Source organism: Channa argus, chromosome 1 (genome assembly GCF_033026475.1).
Source record: "Channa argus isolate prfri chromosome 1, Channa argus male v1.0, whole genome shotgun sequence".
Lineage (NCBI taxonomy): Eukaryota > Metazoa > Chordata > Actinopteri > Anabantiformes > Channidae > Channa > Channa argus.
The window spans coordinates 20,889,279-20,910,115 of record NC_090197.1 but is presented as its reverse complement, the minus strand read 5'-3'; the positions used below and the strand labels follow the sequence as shown (position 1 = coordinate 20,910,115).

Genomic DNA, 20,837 nt, shown 5'->3' with positions numbered 1-20,837 from the left:
TACAGACAGAAAGCCGTGGTCACGCCTTCAAAATAAAAGCACAGAGCTGTACTGAAAGCATTTCTTTGCCTAAAAACAAACGCAGTAGTGGATGAAATGCAGGCTTTGTGCTGTTATACTGTGTTTAAGTTGAGATTTCAGGAGCTATTTTATGGCTTATATCAGTTTAATAGCAATGCTAGTGTTTTAGAGGTAAATACGGGCTACTATACTGCATTAATTTAACAATTGTACGTACTTTCTTTGCAAAACATATAATGATGTATGATACAAACAGTTGCCAATTTTTGTGTATGTGAATGATTAATACCTCTACTTAGGTACTTGCATTTTCTTAATAAACAAAAGACGTCATAGGCTGTTATAGGCTTTCCGTCATTGGCATAGACTTTCATTTTGCATTCAAATATTAAAAGGTACCGAAAGCGTTTTACATTCAAATGCACATTTAGAAAAAAAAAAACGTATGCTCATTAGTTAGAACTACACATTTTCTTGAATAAATCCGAGACTTTTGAGTCCACTGTTTTGCACAGTGTATTACTTTTACTTTGAAGGTGAATTTATGTTGACTCTGATGAACTTTGGGTAGTTTGACGAAGCTGATTCACAGTGGGTGGACTCCTATCCTTGCTTTTATTTTTCTTTCCAGACGACCGCAGCTGAGCACAAAAACAAACTTGAACCGGGAGAACTTTGGATCAACACTTGCGCTTATGTCTTCATTTGAAGTGGAGGAACTGAGGACGTTTAACTGAAGAGATTGTATCTGTACTTTTTCCATTGTTAAAAAAAGGAAGGACTCTGCAAAAAAACAAACAAACAAACAAAAACAAACAAACAAAAAAACGACCATTTGGAAATTTAGGTATTCGTCAGTGAGTGCGCACTTTACGTGCAGGGCGCACTATGAAACTTTGAGATGCTCGATCACCTCGTCCCTGTTGTTATTTATGAATTAGGCTTTCTCTCCTTTGTTGGTGTCACATCTGTAGGATTCACTGTTACCATGTGCCGTGGGTAAAAACTTTAAAGCGTTCTAAATACCTGAACCTAAGACAGCATGGGGGCTAAACAGAGCATTCCAGTATTTGATGGCAGAACTCGGGCTTATTCTAGCTCCGATCTCCCATCTGGAAACTCTAGCGGAGGGGAGAGGATTGCTGGGTTTAGGTATACAAATGGACCAGATGGCCCCAGGATCCGTTACACAGGTGGAGGGCCAACCAGCTCCGGGCTCAGTATACCGGCCAGCGGCAGGTCAGGATCACACGTGCTCAATCAAAGTCTGGATGGCACGGATGGGGACGGAGAGGATCAGTTGCCCCCTGAGGGCCACAGACTGATTATAGGATCCTTACCGGCTAACCTTTCTCCTCACCTGCTGGGAGGTAAGATTGCAAACTACGGGTTGCTACAATTACAGACTAAACCTTTAAAACACTTGGAAAATACATTTCAGTTCAAAGGAGTTATAGGTTAATATTCAATGCCTTTTAAACCTTTAAGATTTATTATCTTGAGGCTCCTTTGGTCTTCCTGAAGTACACAATGTCTGTCAGAATAGTGATTATGAGACATACTCACCTCATATATGCTAGTGTGTTCATTGTTCACAAATCATATGGCTTTTATTATTCTTCCATTTTAAAATCTCATTTGGCCTAACTGTAATATTTCAGGTATAGGGTGAGTATAAACTGTGTTTGTAGTCAACAAGTTACTTCATGTTTGTTGCTTGGCACTCCTGCCAGATATCATAATCAGTATACCACTTGCTTGGAGTTGCTTAGTGTTTTTCCATTTGACATGTGATACCTAGCATACAGTAATACCTGTCTGATGACTGAGCCCTTTGTTTAGCACTTCTCCACTTTTATTGTAGCCACAGGTGGCTGTAATGTACCAAACTGGCATTTCTTTTAAAGACCTCTCTTCTGCTGCTTGTCTTCTGGCAAATCTAGGCTGGTTTCTTTTGAGTTCATTTATGTAGGTCACCAGATAGGGGCTTCCTGCTAGTAACACATTGCCTAACACACACACACACACACACACACACACACACACACAGAGACACACACACAAACACACACACACACAAACATACATATATATACATCCACACAAATTTCCTGAATCCGCAAGTGTAGATGTTTTTCAACAGCTGAGAAATCTCAGGACAAGATCACAACAATACAGTACTCAGACTAACATAACAGGACCATTACCAGCCTCTAAAATCCATGCTGCTGCAAAACAATTGCTACCAAACAAAAAAATTAACATTTTAGAGTTAGAGCATTTTAGAACTGTATGGTCAGTAAAAACAAGTTGGAATTCTACTCCCTTGTCCTTCTAACTACATGCTTTAGGGAACTTCATCAACAAGGAAGGGTAATGATTACTACACTCATCAATACCCTCAATAACCTTTGCTCATTGTGTCCATGTGATGGTGAATCTGCGGTCCTGACATGTCCACAGGCTTATCTAATTTTAATCAATTTCCAAACACAAACATGAGGCTCACAGCAGACATAGAAATAATTACTACCTGCATATACGATGTGTGATGTGTTTGTTGTCCATTTCTTGACTGAGGTGTTATAACGTTAAACAGGAGGTTGGCTGTTATCTCGGGTCAAGCTGCCTCTGTTCCTAATAATCTTTGTGAGATGTGCAGGACTGAGAGGCTGTTTTCAGGGGACACATAATTGATTTGCACACACTGTGCAATAAATACGAAAGCAGAATGTTTGTGGTTAGTTTGGGATCAGCAGTGACACCCAAAAAAGAATGGTTCTGATAGGAAAATAGATTGTAACCAATTGTTGACAGCAGATAGACACTGTTGGGTTTTTAGATCATGATGCCTCGTAACTGATCAAACTCAAGCTGAGTCCCCACACCCTCTCTTGTGTACATATCAATAAAAGGTTGTGAGCGAGCTGCTGGCACATCTGGGCCCTCATATTGCTGTCTTTGTGTTTTCCTTCCAGGTTTCCACTGTCCTGTTTGCTCAAAGTTTATGGCGTCGGATGAAATAGAGAAACACCTGCTTATGTGTTTCAGCAAAACACGTCTCACCTACAACAGTAAGCAAGTGTGGGGGTGAAAGTGCCAGAGGGCTTGGAAGGTACTGCTAGTTTAAGGAGACGCTAGTGGTTTTGGCCACAGCAACCTTTTACATCCTCTATTCCTCAGTTGTTGAGCTTTGCTTAAAATAGCCACACAAACCAACACCTGAAACTGAACAATGACAAAGGCAAACTAAAACAAATAGTAGCACAACTCTCTATTATATGTAAAATTCGTGCATTCAAATGTACTTTAAAGTGTAAGTCACCACCTCCTGAAAACCCTATATTTGCTGACCTTCAGTTGTTTATCTTCTTTCAATGCTTTAGTGATGTTGAGGTGAATACTTCAAGAAGCTGTGTCAACATCACTGGTGTCACTAGTGCAACAGCACAGACTTCTCAACAGACCCAGTGGTCAAATGTGAAACAGGCCTGAAACTTGCAGTTAGAGAAGGGAGGGCTGTGGGCAAATCATTTACCCTTTTGTTTTCAAATTTTAACATTTGAGTTATCAGGAAAACTTACCCAAAGCAGAAGGAGACATTGTGCAAAAGACCTGCTTTTCTCACCACTACTATGCAAGATCCAAGTAAAGATCAAAGTAAATGCAGCTGCACATATATGCATCCAACCAAATGTGTGCAGAATGTGTGAATACCTGTCTCTTGCAAACACGTCTTTCCTGTGTACACACTGAAGCCACCACACACACTTTGTGCATGTGGAGATTTCCTGGGGTTGACAGTGTTACATGTATGCAAACAACAGCTTAGTCCTCATCTTAATTGCTGAAGCTGACATTTGCACATACAGTACATACGCACAGCTACAATGAGATGCATGTTACTAATAAATACACATACGCAGCTCACACACTATATAGTTAGCTGTATGCGGTCCTTTATCTAACCCATGCAAATATTGTCAGAACATTTGAATAAGTCTATTTTTCCTCTCCTATGGGCTCTATTTTCATATGTGTACATCAAACACTAGTCTTAACTACTCCTTCGCCTCAGGGATTGACACTTGTACCTGTTGCAGCTGAACATGCAGATAAATATGTGACAATGAAAAGAAAGCTTCATCCTCACCGCACCTCAGGACAATGTGATCAGAGACATTTTCTCTCCCCATTTTTATAATATGTCATCAAATTATCATACAGAAGTATGGTTAAAAAAAGGTTAAATAGTACCATAAAACAACAACCTTTTTACCACTAGGGACTGTATATTTCCTCTCTGTGGACGCTTATAGAACAATACCACTCATCTGAACACAAATGACAACAGGTATCCTAGTAGCATAGGTTAAACAGGTATAACCACCTGAACTGAACATATGATGCACGCTTTGGTGTGTGATGCAGCACTTTGCTCAGTTTTTCTCTGTCCATATTGTCTTTCTCAGAGGACATCCTGTCCAGAGACTCTGGGGAATGTACCATCTGTTTAGAAGAGCTGGAGCAAGGAGACACGATTGCCAGACTTCCCTGCCTCTGTATCTACCACAAAGGGTAAATAATACACACTAACACTCATTACCAAACAGTATTTAACTTATATATACAGTTGTAGATGGACAAATGCAAAAAAAATACAACCAGTGTAAACTGTTGTTTTTTAGAGTAACCTGTAACACATTTTGAAACACATACAAGCTCTAAGTGATGTTTTGAAGAACAATTTGTCATTTGGGTAATATAAAATTTGTTGTTAAGCGCTTAGTGATTGAATTTGTTTTACACATCAATGAACTATGTTGCAATGTATTAAGCAGTGACATTTAAATTTAAAATTGTTTGCATGGCACTAGCCTCTGTCGAGTACAGTATCAACACTAACAAGATATTAATGCAAAACATTGCAGATCCTGCAGTACTTATACAGCTATACCAAAACAGGTAACAACCATTTTAGGCAGAAAACTATACTAGGATACTGATAAGGAAGCAGTGATTAAAGCAGCGTTTAAAATGGTGAAACATGGTTGTTATTGTGATAACTGAAGTTATTTATTTAAGTGGTTTGACATTTTGGTAAATGCTCTTCTTTGATTTCTTGCTGAGAGATGAGAAGAATGATACCACTCTCATGAGACTACAGTAAATATGCGGCTAAAATCAGCAGCCAGTTGGCTTGGCTTGACAAAATGGGAAATGGGGTAAAGCCTAGATTGATTCTGTCCAAAGCAAAGAAAACCAGCTAAATGATACACAACATCATAATTAATGAGCTTTAGAGGGCTGAATTAGGCAGATGCAATCTAGATATTTTCCAATTTGAAGCCTTTATGCTAAGCTAACAATGTTAGTTGTGTTATAGATTTTCTTATTTAGCCTTCAGCAAGAAAGTCAACAACCATTTCCTGAATTGTCAAACAAATTCTTTAAATAGATTATGCCTGAAACAACTTATATCTTCTAAATTATCAAGTGCAACCACAATTCCACATGTACACATTGATATACAGTTTATCCAACCTAACTACTGCAAAAATGTAGGCATGTTTTTGTAGTTTGTCTTTTTTTCATCTAGAATTTAGGAAGGCTCTAAGTACTATATTTAAATTTTGTTCATACCTACTTAAATACATTTTGAAATGCATAACAAAAAGTGTAAAACATTTCATTGTGATGTGTGGAACTGATTCAAGAGACGAATTTGAAAATAATTTTACATTATTACTTTTTTCAGGTGTATAGATGAGTGGTTTCAGGTGAACCGCTCGTGTCCGGAGCATCCTGCCGACTAGGAACAGCAACAAGAAAGTTCTGATCAACTTTACATGACTGTGGTTGACTGTGTCCCCTGACCTCATCCCAACACTGTCTGTTCCAGCTGAACATCGGTGCTCCTCAGGGATTATTGTGTGACATTACTGTGTGCAGGACTTTTCATATTCCCTATGGAACACCAATGGACTTTGGATATGTTTTTCGAGATGTCACGGGATGTTCAAAAAAACCACTGTGGGACTTTTGTCTCCAAAAAACAAATGAATGTTTCTAATGCCACCTACAGGCCTAAATTAGACTCTTGCAACCTGGGATCTGAATGAACAATTTTGCTTAAGAGGGTGTTGTTTTCTAGGGACTTATACATATAACCAATATGATGGAAGAGTAACATCTCAGCAGAGATTTAGGTTAATGCCTGTTGAGAAACTTGCTCAGAAGGCTGAAGGCTGTGGTTGTGCAATGTGAAAAAAAGAAAAGAGAAAACAGCCATATAGAATAAAATATGCCTGAGCTTAGAGATATGATTACAGTGTTGATGGTTGTCAGTAAAATTGGCTTTCAATGTTGTTTGTTAAACAATCATGCATCATAGAGAAAATAGTCTAATGTGAAATAGTCAGACTTTGTTAATCACTTTGCCATTCAGAACCACAGTAATGTGATTGTGTAATCAGTGGTCAAATTAAAAATAGGCTAAAACATATCTAATAGTAATTCACACTCTCTAAGGAGTGCCATAATATGCTGCTATGTCATAGACTGGAAAGGTTCTATAACCTTTGTACCTTTGTTGTACTTTTGTACTGTAATAAATTGCACAGCAATAAATGTTTGTTAATTGCACAACAATTAATATTTTTGATGCATCCAATACAATGGAAGAGTTCTAGGTTATATGCTTCTCTATAGGCTACAATATATGCTAATTAAAAATGTTATTCTCAAGTCTACATTAACAACATCAACAACATGAATTGTTTTGTGTGATATGGACAGACAAAAATAAGATAAAGAAGAGAATTAAATCAGAACATTTTAAATAAATATACTTAAACATACCCTGATCAGGAATAACATGATGACCACCTGTGCAATTTAATACAATTCTTTATATCGCCACTGCCATAAATCCTACTTTTACAAGGTTATCATGTCTGTTTTTAGGTTGAAACTGTCAGAAAGGTGATAATTCTACTATATGTTTATTATTGAGGTCAAAGTAGGTTATGAAGTCAAGTGCTTTATAAGAAGAGGTGGTTATAATGTTTTGGTCAGTTAATATTAGCTACTATTCCTCCTCATATTATTGCATGTTTTTAATCGGTTGAGACCACTAAAGGGCCGATATTTGTTGTGTGACCCCTTTGTCAAGGCAATTGCATAGGTAATATAAATGCAGGAAGACACCATTCATAAATCAAAAACAAAAACACTTTCATGCAAATTAAATCTTGGCTCACTTCTTGTTCATCTGGGTTTTTTTTAGCATCTATCAGATTAAACGGCGTAGCATTAACGTAATTTGTATTGACAACAAATTAACAAACACAAATATCTTTATCTACATGAGACGTTAACACGCCGTGTGTCCCCGTGTGATGACGACATACGTATGTAACGTAACGTAACGTAACATTTACGAAAACCATTAACTGTACGGCGCAAGTCTCGGTTGAATGTTTGAATTAAAAAGCTTACTATACAGATTATTTATTTCACCATTATACGTCTTTATTTGTTCTTTAAGGTAAGTACTTTGATCTGTTTATTCCGTTTTAGTTACATGCAATTACACGATATGTATAACGTTACGGCATGGTTTTTATTCTGTCCCCTCCGAGACTTTTCTTCGGCTAACTAGCTAACGCTAGTTCAAGCAACTGTTAGCTAGTATTAGCAGGCTAACAGTAAGTTTACTTTCCTAAAGCGTCTGTCAGTGAGAGTCAGTCCCGAGAGTCGGTTTAGCTGCTTAGTTACTAGATAGTCTTTTTGTATATGTAAAGCTAAAGTGAAATGTTTTGTTTTTCAGCTTAGTAACCGACACCTTAAGATCAAGATGTCATATATGCTACCACATCTCCATAATGGCTGGCAGGTTGACCAAGCCATTTTATCTGAAGAGGACCGTGTACTCGTGATCCGCTTCGGCCACGACTGGGACCCAACATGCATGAAAATGGACGAAGTTCTGTACAGCATCGCTGAAAAGGTTGGACAAGTTTCTGATCCTTGTGCTATAAGCAATAGCTACCCCCTTATCTAAACGTGCTCAATAGCAACGTCTGCTGGTCTACCGGGATGCCTTCAGAATCAGTGAATCACAACATTCTTGAGCAGCACAATAAACGATGTTTTAATAGTCTTAAACCGTGCGTTTCAACAAAATCTATGTTCTATATTGTACACTGAAACACGTTTACTGCTATTAGACTATTATTATTATATTTCATCCAGTAGCTGGATGCTTAGCTGAAATTAGGTCGACTGAAAAATATTACAGTTATATACTACTACAATTTTATATAATAATGGTTTTAGTAGTGGCTTTGTCTTACACCTAAGTATGGGATGTTTATGCTCTTTTTGATAAAAAAAAAAGTAAATAATCCATTTTTATTGTGAAACTGAAATGAGTAATCAAAGAAGTAAATGGGAGAATAATCCATAAAATACAGTATATTGCCAAAATTATTCGCTCACCTATCCAAATAAATGAATTCAGGTCCATAAAGCAAGTTCCATAAAGACATGGATGAGTGAGTTGGTGTGGAAGAACTTGACACACCTGCACAGAGTCCTGACCTCAACCTGATAGAACATCTTTGGGATGAATTAGAGCGACGACTGCGAGCACTGTGTATTATGTATTTCATAAACACACTCCTAAATATCGTGGAAAGCCTTCCCAGAAGAGTTGAAGCTGTTATAGCTGCAAAGGGTGGGCCGACGTCATATTAAAGCTTATGGATTAAGAATGGGATGTCACTAAAGTTCATATGGGTCTAAAGGCAGGTGAGCAAATACTTTTGACAATATAGTGTAAATAAATGTTATCTGCTGCCTTACTGATAATTATGATGCATGTCAGCAGAGATGTAAAATATGCTGATTGCAGTTTGAAGTAACTATAAATATACTTCTGTCAGACTGACTGTATTGTTTATATATTCAATTAACTCCCCACTGCTAGTTTATTCTACTCCTATCTACAAACACACCAATCAGCCACAACATTACCACTTGGCGTGTTAATAGTGTCATGCAGGAGGATCAGCATGGCCAATTTGAGCATTACAGAATTAAAAAGACTCCATAGAACATTGTACTTTAGGCAGCACTGGTTATGGTAATCATGGCAAAACCTGTACATAATTAACAAAAATTAAGGGTTAAAAATTGCTGTTTGTTAAAAGTGAAGCCGATTTTACGGTGATACATCATACATACATAATGATACATTACCTTTTATTAGGTCATAATGTTTTTATAAAAAAAAATATATTTTAAAGCCACCATGTAGTACTAATGGGTTTAGTGTCTTGCTCAAGGACATTTCGACATGTGACATAAGGAGCCAGGAATCAAACCAACAATCCTGAGATTGGTGGACAGCTGCTCTACCTCCTGAGCCACAAGCACAGTTTTTTCTGCAGTGCAAATATTGTACTATTAAGCCTATTTCCATCACTATTCACTGCTCTTGGCACTTTAAAGCTGATTTACAACTAACATCCCCATCGAATGTGTTATGTAGTAGTATTTTACCCTCAGTCAGCAATTTTTAAAACTATTTCCATGCTGCCCAAGACTATTAGGGCTCTTGAGGTATTTCAATCATTTCTTAAATATTTAAGAATAGTTCACTGAAGCGATGAGAAACTGTGGGCAATAAAAGGAAAAGGAGGTTTGTTATCATAATCATCATCTTTTCACTGGTTAAAGTCCAACATGTAATTTTTATGTGTTGATTATCAATCATGTTAAGAATCCAGTCAAGAACAAGTCCACTGTTGTTCAAACAACAGAACATGTTAATTTGTTAGGTTATACAGAATGCACCTTGCGGTTTAGAAGATTTACAGTTGTAATAACATTGCACCTGTCTATGTCCTGATAGGTCAAGAATTTTGCAGTCATTTACCTGGTGGATATTACAGAAGTGCCTGACTTCAACAAAATGTACGAGTTGTATGACCCCTGCACTGTCATGTTCTTTTTCAGGTGAGACACACATTATCTATACTGTACACTACATGTATACTGATCTAAATATTAAAATGTTCATTATTAAATTATCACCTCATCATTAAATAAGATGGATTCTATATGACACCTATTGTGGTTGGTTTTTCTCAGAAACAAACACATCATGATTGATTTGGGTACTGGTAATAACAACAAGATCAACTGGACAATAGAAGACAAGCAAGAGATGATAGACATTGTTGAAACCGTGTACCGAGGAGCAAGAAAAGGAAGAGGTCTGGTGGTGTCTCCAAAGGATTATTCTACAAAATACAGATACTAATTTTTTTTTCCACCAGCTTTTTTGAGGATATTTTTTTCCCGTCTATTTTGTGAATCAACACAGAAACTATATGTTACAGAAGACAAAGACGATGTTTTCAACATGTCTGTTTTCAATTGTAAAAAAGGACAGCATACTTATTGATAGTTCTTGTGTTACACTGTGCCACTGTGTTTTTTTTTTTTCCTTTTTTTGTTTTTTTTTAAATATAGTTATCAATTACGTAATCATTAGGCTAAATATGTTTTCTGTGGAACAAACCAGACACATTGTGCAACGCCTCCTATTTAAATGTTGCAATAAACATGGCTGAACATTTACTTATAACATTTTTTACTATGTTGGTTGTTCCAAATATGTTTATTTTATAGTAATAATTAAATATAAAATGGCTAATGCTACCTGTTGTTAAAAATGAAATCTACATAGTGGTCTTCATGGAAGTTGAACTAGGCATTCTGATACCATGACCATAACTATCACCCATAATCTACCATAATTGCAAAACAAGACATAGAAAATGGTAACTTCTCTGTACTTGTAGCACTAGAGTAATTGTACTGCAAACTGATGAGCAGAGTTGTTTTCTGTCTCTATACACTGTACTGTTTACATGGCTCTTCACACTGAGTTGTTTAAAACGTATCCGTAAGGCCCCTGACCGTACTGTGACTCTGTAGTAGAATCCCTTAATATCCAAAATGATTTGTGTTGAACATGAAACACACACAGTGCCTTTGTATCATGAAAATACTTTCCATAAGCCAATTTAGTAAATTACATTTAAGTCTGTGTTAAATAATTCATATTTTTTCCACACGTGTTTAGGAAAATATGCCAGCTCAACAATTTGAAAGTGGTACCCTTTAGAGCCCTTAGTTAAACATCTGTATTTTGTTATGTAGTAGCTTAACCCAAAAAAAAAAAAAAAAAAGATAATATGCCGGTTTTTAAGCCAGAGAGACTGCAGTACTCTAAAATCTTCATCAGATGGCAGCAGATATATTTTCAGGATCAGCAGCGCAACAGTCATCAACAGCCTGCTGGACAAGTGTCTTGCAAAAATGTGATTCTGGTTTTCAGTTGCTTCTAAAATCTAGTGCCAAAACAAATACACAGAACAACTGAAAACACATTTATCAGAATATAAATGAAACTAAAAGTAGGCAGTAAGTTAAAGAAATTTGGACAAATGATAAATTGACAAAACTGGTGTTTATTGGCCAATAAATATAAATATGGAATTGCAATAGCAGTACCAAGAATCTTACAATAAATGGTCTGTACGTTTGGAGTGTAAAAGTAAATGAAATAGAGCAGCTATTTCACAACAATCTGTATATGTACCTGCTGTCTTGTTATTGGATATAGATTGGTATTTTAAACTCAGATATTATAGGGGTTATGTACGAGACATGCTTTATAAATAGCCTATAACAATAGTAATTTCACAGTAATTGCTGTATGAGAGACACTGTGGGGAGATGTTCACAAGGCTGAGTTAACTGTTTTATGAGTGTGAGGTCTTGTGGGAAGAAACGGTGCTTGTGTGAGCTTGTTTTGGAGCGCAGTGCATTTAAGCACCTTTCAGAGGGGAGAAATGCACATACGTTTGGTGGTGTTGTAAAGTGGCTGTGAGTGGATGCTCACTATTGTCTCACAGGATCACACAGCAACACCAGATGTGTGAGTTACATTCTCCATCTTTAAGAATTTAACTTGTGGATCAAACAATATGTATATCCTAAAGCCACGGTACTCTCATTCTTATAAAGAATGTTCCAAAAAATGTGTAAAACAATCATGTAGGAAGATAACAAAGGGGAATAATTAATATAGGCCTTTGGTCTTGATTGTTCTGTTTGCATTTCTCAACCCACAACCCTGACAGCTGCTATTCATCAATGGGAGATGGATAGAAATACTGAAAGAAAAGAACAGAGAGTGAAAAAATTGTTAGGTTAAAGAGCTGGAGCGAGTGAGAGAAATGTCAGTAGATGAGTCTCATTAATATCCGTTAGCTGTCAGCTCTGTCTCTTAAGGCTGCTTCTAATCAGACACTACACACTGCAGTTTGAGACAAAGTCCAAGTTATTAAGTGATACATGAGGTGAAAGGGAACAAATTCTGCCTCTATTTTGCTCAGTGTGTGTGTGTGTGTGTGTGTTTTGACCAAAGACACACAGAGATCTTCTCCTGAGCAAATAGCCTGACCTACTCTAAGTGAGACAAGTTGGGAGTCAATTGAAATTGGACCTCCAATCTTTGAGTCATGATGTATGTTCTTTGGCCATTTAAGACAATTCACTTTACAGTGTATCTGGTATTTCAAGGACTCTTAAACTTTAATACCCGCACCCAGTTCTCTGGTTGTATCTGCCCCTGAGCCCTAGCTGGAAAGGAAGCAAAAGAATGGCTCAACAATAGCTGGTCATCGAAAGGAGGCAAATCGGCTGCCTTTAAGTAAAAAACACATAATCTTGAAGAGATCATCATTATATGAACCAAAAAAAGTTTGCCTGTTGAGGGTGAGTGTAATTCCATTTTTAAAAGTAACCTTATGAAAACCTGTGCTAAGGAATGATCTCATTGCACTAATGTGTGTACACTGGCAGGCAGGAGTATTTTTAATGTTTAAATTTAACAAATGTCCTCATCTTTGAATGTGGGGGCCATGTCAAGGATCTAAAGTCACCCTCCTCCTGGCTGCAAATGCCCTTTCCACTTAAATTAATCTAGAGTCTGGCATTCTTTGACTTTCTCTAGCTTTTCCCTGCAGGGTCTATGTACAGAATTATTGGCCTCATGGAACACAGGGGCCAAAGGGGGGCTTTCAGTGGTCCATTATAATTCACATTTTCATACATTGTTGTTTCCTGTTACTGTTAATAAGCTCAACCCTGGGGTAAGGGAGAGGTCTGGATGACTAAGGGTCACTGGGAAACTCCAGTCTAGACACATATTGAGACATGGTGGGACGTACAGTACAGTTTGTGTCTGTGTGATGAGAAACAGAATAAGGAGGAGCTGGTTCTCTTTTATACTATACAGGGAATATGCACACTCACCCCCTTAATCTATAATAATCCAGGATCATCTTAAAGTGGATCTGCACAAAGATGGTGCAGCAGGGAGACCACGAGGATCATCTGGGGACCAGGGGAAAGACATGCTGGCATCCCTCCATCCTTTCTTTCACTCTCTCTGTGTTCCTGCTTTCCCCCCTCCCCTTTTTCTTGTCTGTCACTGTCCATGTGGCTGCCCAGTGTGGGGGAAGGGTGAGGGGCAATTGCAAATTTCTGGGACACTCAACCCCCTACCCCTGTAGCTTCTCCTGTTGGCACTGGCAAACAGAGACACAGACAGACACACATACACAAACACTGTGTTTACTGGTTGTCTTTACCCAGCAACCGTCGTCGCTATGCCTCATCCTACAGAGTTTCACATCTAAATTTGAGCCAATGACCACTGAAAGTAAGCCCCAGAATCCGTTGTTGAGTATTTAGGTTTCGGGTCTGATGTCTTTTAATTTTTCATAAATTTTTTGCATGTATGTAAATCTTTTTATTGAACAAAGTTTTTATTTTCTTATTCTCTGATTTCATGTCTTATGCCTTATCATAAAATTTTGTCCCGGTATTGCAGAAGTATTAAAGAAGTATTTTAGTGATAAATGATTGTCTAATTTTTAGGCTGTAATCTGAAACTTAAGGCAAATATTGCAAGCCTTTCTCATTCCCAAGGCTTATAAGCAGCTGCTTTGTCAAGTCCTTTGGTGTTGTATTAACGCTAAAGGTACCCTTTTGCATTGGGGTTGTCAGCTGAGGTTAAAAGAAACCCAGGTGCATCAATACTTAATGCGCCTGCAGCAATGACGTAGTATATTTAGTCTATATAGAGAGGTGGTTGGGGTAGTTAAATGGCACAAGAAGACAAAGGATTTTACCACAGGAAACAGAGGTTTGAGTACAGCATGACATGGTGTATTAATACTCTGTATATAATTATATATACAGAGTTTTTTAGAGTAAGGAAATATGTATGTATTGTTTTGACAGTATGTGTTTTATTTGTAACCTAACCTAACACTAAAGTTTGTTGCCTGAACCCTATATTGTGTTTGTGTGTGAAGTCAACCAAACGGTTATGTTTCCACAACTGTAGCAGGGCATTTCATGATGAGAGGTCTGACAAGCAGGCACCATCGTTCCCAAAGTGTTAAATAATGGGGCTCCCATGGTGTCCAGTAGTGATGACAAAGAGTAAAGGACATAATAAATGTCAATATTTCATGCTGTGTATACATTTAATATTGCATTAATCATGTCATGATTGCTTACATGTTTGGTGGTGAACCATTTTGGTCTCTCAACTTCTTAGTTGGGAACCACTCCATTACTGCCTCATAGTTTAATAAAACATAATCGAAAGTCATTGTCAATACAAGGTCTTCATATATGCACATATTAATCCTGTCAAATCTCAGGTTAAATCTCTGGCCCTGTGCAAACAACTCCTTCAACTTACTTGTGCTATTAGCTCCAGATTGTCTATAGGGTTTTATCACAGCCTCTTTACATACAGGAACTGACACACTAGGGAGTGCTATCAAAACTTTCTTGACAGTTTTTATTCCCTAATTCCTTCCAAGGGGACCTGAGAGACATTATGCAGCGATAGGAGGAGATAGTTCACTGTTATATATTCTGAGAGGAGCAAAGGCTTATTTCCAAACTTCCTCTAAATCACGATCCTAGTTTTTCATCGAATCCATTTTATTTTTATTCTAAGATCTACTCAGTTGCGTGGGCTTTAGTGGAGGTTTGAGTTTTGGCCCCATGGGGGAATTACTCAGAGTAAATGAGCTATTGCCTACAGGTTGGCAGAGATTAAGAAAGCAAGAGCAGATGTTTCATATTGATAATAACCAGAAAGTAACACACACAAACCCTACACTAAGCATCTCCCTGCCTGCCTGCTTTCATAGATGCTGACACACTTAGCAGCTGAGTGTTATGTTAGTTTAATTTCCTTCTTTTCTCCCCTTTGCGTCTGCCTTTTACTCCACTCAAGGACCTGTGACTAAGTGGATTTGCATCTCTCTTCCTGCATCATTCCCAAAGGGGTGTCATCCTTCAATCTGCAACAAAATGAGAGGCATGTTTAACAGACTGATACTAGTACACAGAGAGGAGGTGTGTTTTGTCAGTCTGTGGCAACGCTGACGCTGATTTACCATCTACATGCTGATCAAACACACATGGATCACACGGGGCCACTTGCTTTAATGCACTCCGCTCCATTCATGGCAGGCAGCTTCATTCACAAGCTTCAAGCCCAATTAGCACCTGCCCGGCCCTCACAGGCCGACCAGGCCTCCTGCTACATGGGAGGTGTAACGCTGAGAAATGTTCCAGCTGAAGCAACAGAACCATCAAATACACACAGGCTTGAAGAGGAATTCCAAGTCCAAACTCAGTTTTATTTATTCCCCTTCATTTGCATAAGAAATCGAGTCTGGTAACATCAATTGGTAACAAGTTGATTACGATCCTCAAAAAATATAACATAATTCATTATATTACTAAGTGACTTTGTGAACGCTTTGGTTTTTTGGGGGGGCTTTCATTTTTAGATCGCTATCACCATCCTTTGATTAATTTCTGCAAGGTTTGGGGACAATAAAGAACCAGTGTATAAGGAGCTGGTGAAATCAGGGTTATCTCCTGAACAACAGGGTCATTTTCCCTACTCTAACATTTGGGGCAATATTAAACTTTGCATTTTTAATAGAAGGCCTGAACCAGTGATGTGGAGTTGAAAGATGTAGGCTTTAACCAGGCTTGGGGTGTCTAATAAAAAGATTTAAAAAAGTTGCATTATGGGAAATGAAGGACCCAGTGTTTTTTAAAATGATCTATGATAAATGCTTCATTGTTTTGGGTCAATATTTTACTTTTCAGTAGGAAGCTTTTGTATTACAGATCACTTTTCTTACTGTGAATTGTAAAGTGACTCCACACAAGCATGCTGCGATGTATTTATGTGAATACATGGCAATTTTGCTACCTAATCACTGCTAAAGTCATGATTAGTTTGTTTTCTGTTAAATGAGGATGATGCTGATAACAGTCAGTCTAATCCTTCCAACACTATGCTGATACAGTTACTGCATCTTGGCACAAGCAAATATATTTTCCTGTTTCATTGTCTACTGTATAACTTGCTGACATGCCCTTTGTGGATCATAGATATCTTCCATTGGAAAGAAATTTTCTGCAGTTCAAAAATATATAAAGGAAAACGTTAAAATGTTGAACGCAGCTCTGGAGTCAGTGCTTTTTTAAAAATAGTATGACTATGTGACGGTTAGGGTACAACACTGCAGTACTATCTATTTTATTTCAGCTTTGGAAAAATGGTAGCATTAAGTAGTGCCAGATCACGTAGTTTGAGTGTTATCATGCCTTTGAATGGTGAATTATAGGTTATTATAAGTAGGTCGCCTACATAGTCACTCTGAGAGTTGGAATTTAGAAAAATCTATCGGTTGTAGTATATATTACAGCTGCCAGAGTTGCATTTAGTGATGTAATGTATATGCGATGTCAAGGTGTAAGTATGGATGACAAAACAAGGGACTTTGAGACAAGAGACACCAGTCTGTGTCCTTTCTGATATTGTTGGTCAGTGTTGTTACTTTAATCAGTGTTGTGCATTATTTCTTGTGCCTAAACCAAGTGACACTGTGGCATCTACTGAGCCTGCTAGAATGTGGAGCAGGTACCTCCTGGCTCCTATATATGGTGATGATAACAACATATTGCATTAATTGAAGTTGACTGATTAGTGTGATAACATCCAAACCAGACGGTTGTCTAAACTTTGTACCTGAGAAGAAATTAAAATCAGGGAGAACTAGCTCATAGTCCTTAATCTAGTTCTTAAAATATAATTTCTACAAGTCTAAATATTGACACAAATTGTAAGCTACGAGCCCTCTCCCTCTCTCTGTCTCCATTCCTCTTTTTTCTGTTCACTATTTCCTAACCTCTCCTCCTCTCTCTCTACATCATCTCCCTCTTTCCTCCTTTTCAAGCCACTGTCCCCCTACCTGCCTGCCTGTGCTGGTACAGCCCCCTCTATCTGCCTCTGTCAATGTATTTTGCCCTTATAAGGAAAGAGCACAGGCAGACTGTACTAACCGTGCAAGCTTGGCGGGGGTGTTGCAGGGGCATGGAGACCACAGTGACTGCAACAGAAGCATGAGATGGATGATGTAGCAAGGGGGATGGTTTGGTGGGGGCCTGTCAAGCTGCCACACTTCTGTCAATAACTCCAACTAAGATGACAGAAATAGGCACAGGGGAGGAGAAGACGGGGTGAGGATGGTGAGGAGTGTCAGGTGAATGTTTAGAGATGCTCCTATGCCAGGTTGAGAAAATGCAACTAAGAGCACTTCCCTGCAACATTTTACCCCCCTGTCAAAAGCCAAAATCAGTTCAGACTAATTATATACATTTACAAAGCTCTCATTTTCTCACTTGTGACACTGTGAATAGTGTCTTCATGATGGCAGCCTATCAGCTGCCCACACACTCATTGATATAGTAGCCTAACATTTAGCTGGTGAGAGTCATGGAGGAACAGTGTGGGCTTCAGTATATGCTTCTGTAGTGCAACGTGACTAGTCCAAGCTTCAGATTGTTTGCCTTTTGTTGAGAGGAATAGGATGCCCTATGGCTGGCTGAACCTAATCATACTAGATTATAAGTGATTCAAGATTATTAAGGATGTTCACACAACATGATTTTTAATCTTTCTTTAAATCATTCAACTTCTCCAACACTGTTGGACCTTTGATAAATGGGATAAAAATCCATGCAGTAGAACCAGAGCTATTGCCTTTCTTATTCCATGCATTTCCTTCTTCTTTGTACCTGGTGCCTACATAAACCACAATGCAGCTCAACCACCAAGAGTTAAAACACTGTTTGCATTGTGTGAGCTAGCAGTGACAAGTATATCCTTGAGCCATTACCTCCACACACCCTCATTTTTGTCTCTTTCAAATTTGTGGATTTCTGTTCTAAGCAATGCTGCCTCATCACTCAAAGGAATGTGTTAGGTTTTCTGCAGATTCTTCTGAAGCCACAAAACCTTTTCACATGATCTGGAGACTTGTAAACACACATTTATACACACATTTATTTATACATAGAAAGATTGATTAAGTGCCCCTTGACTGGGGTACACATGGCACAGAAGAGCTGAATATCCTGATGTGTTAGGGAATTGTAGCAATGTGGTTAGATACACATCTTAGACTGGATGTGACTGCTGGTTTTTAACTTTGTGCATTTGGATATGAAAAACGTAATATCAAAGTGTAACCCTGTAACTAGTCAAAATGATAAGTATTAATTGCAGATCAGTACACACAGTTGTCAAAGTATTCATTATTTACAGTGAAGATCAATTTTTCCGGAATGTGTTTACTGTCTCTTGTTTTGTTTTGTTTTCATCTATATAAAATGATTTTATAATACTTACAATGTTTGAATGTTCTCACCCTGATTATCACTTTTTTCAGTGTTTCACCTGCACTTTACCTCGCTTCATAACTCAAAAAGCATGCAGTTGTAGATGTGGTGGCAAGCAGGATGGGACAATTGACCTAAAAAGTAATAGACACTATGAATAATCCAAGGTGGTCCACCTTTTGCTGGTTGGCAATAATGCTAAGGTATTAATATTTCAGTTTAAAAAGGACCTCCATATCACTCTGGCACTTTAATATATTGTAGGTTGGGTTTTGAAAAATGGAGTTTGACCTTTTTTTGACCTTATGATCAGTATGGACAATCAAACTGAAAATATTTCACAGCTGATATAATGTTAAAGGAGAATTTTAAGCACTGTGGTTATCAGATAAAAAGCATAAAAGAGGTTGCTAGCTTTCATTAGTTGATGTTTGTGTACTAAGAAATTGTATTTAACAGGTTTCTCTGGAGGCAAATTTGAACCAGAAGCTTATGCAAATTGACTTACTCACCATCCTCCCGCCGTATCCTTGGATACACGTTATTTATTCATTTTTGGTCTTCTTCATTGCAGAGCCACACAGCAACGCTCCAAGATCAGGTGATGATCATGTGTCTCTGCTTAAATCTGCAGTGTCTCCTGTTAAGCTGACATAAACACACACACAGAGCAAGAGAGAAACCCTGTTGTGACTTTGCCCTTAACAGCATACAGAACTGAAATTTACAGTGTTGTGTTGTGAGATATGAACAGTTAAACTGTTGCCCAGAGTTAGGTTGTTCCAAAGAGCTAAATTCAAGGCCTCACATAAGAGATAATGTTTAATCACAAATAACAGGTAAAACTCACTCCTTGTCTCATTTCAAATACAACATCTGGTCCTGTGCATGTTTGAGTCATTAGGGGTGGTGATGCTACAGCCCTGAAACTGCAAATTTAATTGTTTGAAAGTCGTCCAGATTTTGAGTTTTTAACCATGTTCATAAATAATTTTGCTCTATGTTTAAGTCAAGACAAGGAGTCAGTGGCCTAACATTGCTGCAAACCAAAACCAAAGGATGTTATGCTATGTGTTACTGAAACCTAAAATCTAAGAATATAGCAAATTGCTGTAAATTCGGAGTGACACCAGATAAGTTAATTATATTCAATCACCTGTATGAGTTATTAGTGTTGTGGGATGCACTTGGGTGTTTTAAGACACTATGCTCCCCTTCATCAAAACATTTTTATACCTGGCTAAGGCAGGAGGCTTCCTCCACATTTGGAGATCCAGATACAGTGACTAAATACAACCTCACATCACAGTGAATGTGCATCATTATAATGTGTCTCACACCAGCTTCATATTCATCTCCCACTCACTGAGCCTCAGTGACTCATGTGAAACTCTGATGTTGGTTCTCTTCCATTCCTCAGCCTCATCTGACATCCCTCAGGAGAGAAACACCTGTCGCAGCATGTGTTAAATTAAAATCCCTACAAAAAAAGTTGCTTTCTTAAAAAAACTGTTAAATTAAAAGCTTTCCCACTGTTTCTTTTTCTTGTCATGTTGTAATCTTTTTCCTCCCTTTGTTGCCCACAGGAGGGTGTCACCCAGTGCAGTATCACTCCCATGTTCCTCTGCATCTCTTCCACTATAGGGCTACAGGTGCATTTTGCTATGCAGTTTCACTTGTATATAAGACATTGTTTGCTTGTTATTTAATGCTTACATATACTGAATATGCACAAACAGATTAAAATAATTTGAGCCTCTGTGTTTTTTTTCTAATTAATGCACATTTTTGGCCATGTTTTTCTTCCATTCTGCTTGCTTTTCAAATGTATACTACATGTTCATATCTAATACTAGGAATTCACTATCACAAGAAGGTTTAAATAAAAACTGAGCTACATGTCATGTTTGATCAGTTTAGTGTTGTTTGGTGATGTGAAA

The 20,837-nt window shown here is 37.9% G+C and overlaps 2 protein-coding genes across 3 annotated transcripts; both read left to right on the top strand.

The window, feature by feature from the left end:
* The first annotated feature begins 605 nt into the window (after positions 1-605).
* LOC137128442 (E3 ubiquitin-protein ligase ZNRF2-like) lies at positions 606-7,288 on the top strand. 2 transcript variants are annotated; one of them, XM_067506460.1, is made up of 4 exons: positions 611-1,391; positions 3,000-3,095; positions 4,494-4,599; positions 5,780-7,288. In XM_067506460.1, the coding sequence occupies exons 1-4, from the start codon at positions 1,064-1,066 to the stop codon at positions 5,835-5,837; spliced, it is 588 nt and encodes a 195-aa protein (XP_067362561.1). In that variant the 5' UTR covers positions 611-1,063; the 3' UTR covers positions 5,838-7,288. The 2 variants fall into 2 exon arrangements, with proteins under 2 accessions (XP_067362571.1, XP_067362561.1); XM_067506470.1 differs by lacking the exon at positions 3,000-3,095 and having other exon boundaries at positions 606-1,391.
* Positions 7,289-7,428: 140 nt separating this feature from the next.
* txnl4a (thioredoxin-like 4A) lies at positions 7,429-11,628 on the top strand. Its single transcript, XM_067506482.1, has 4 exons — positions 7,429-7,570; positions 7,853-8,032; positions 9,941-10,044; positions 10,180-11,628. Exons 2-4 carry the CDS (start codon positions 7,880-7,882, stop codon positions 10,349-10,351), a joined length of 429 nt encoding a protein of 142 aa, XP_067362583.1. The 5' UTR covers positions 7,429-7,570; positions 7,853-7,879; the 3' UTR covers positions 10,352-11,628.
* Positions 11,629-20,837: the final 9,209 nt, after the last annotated feature.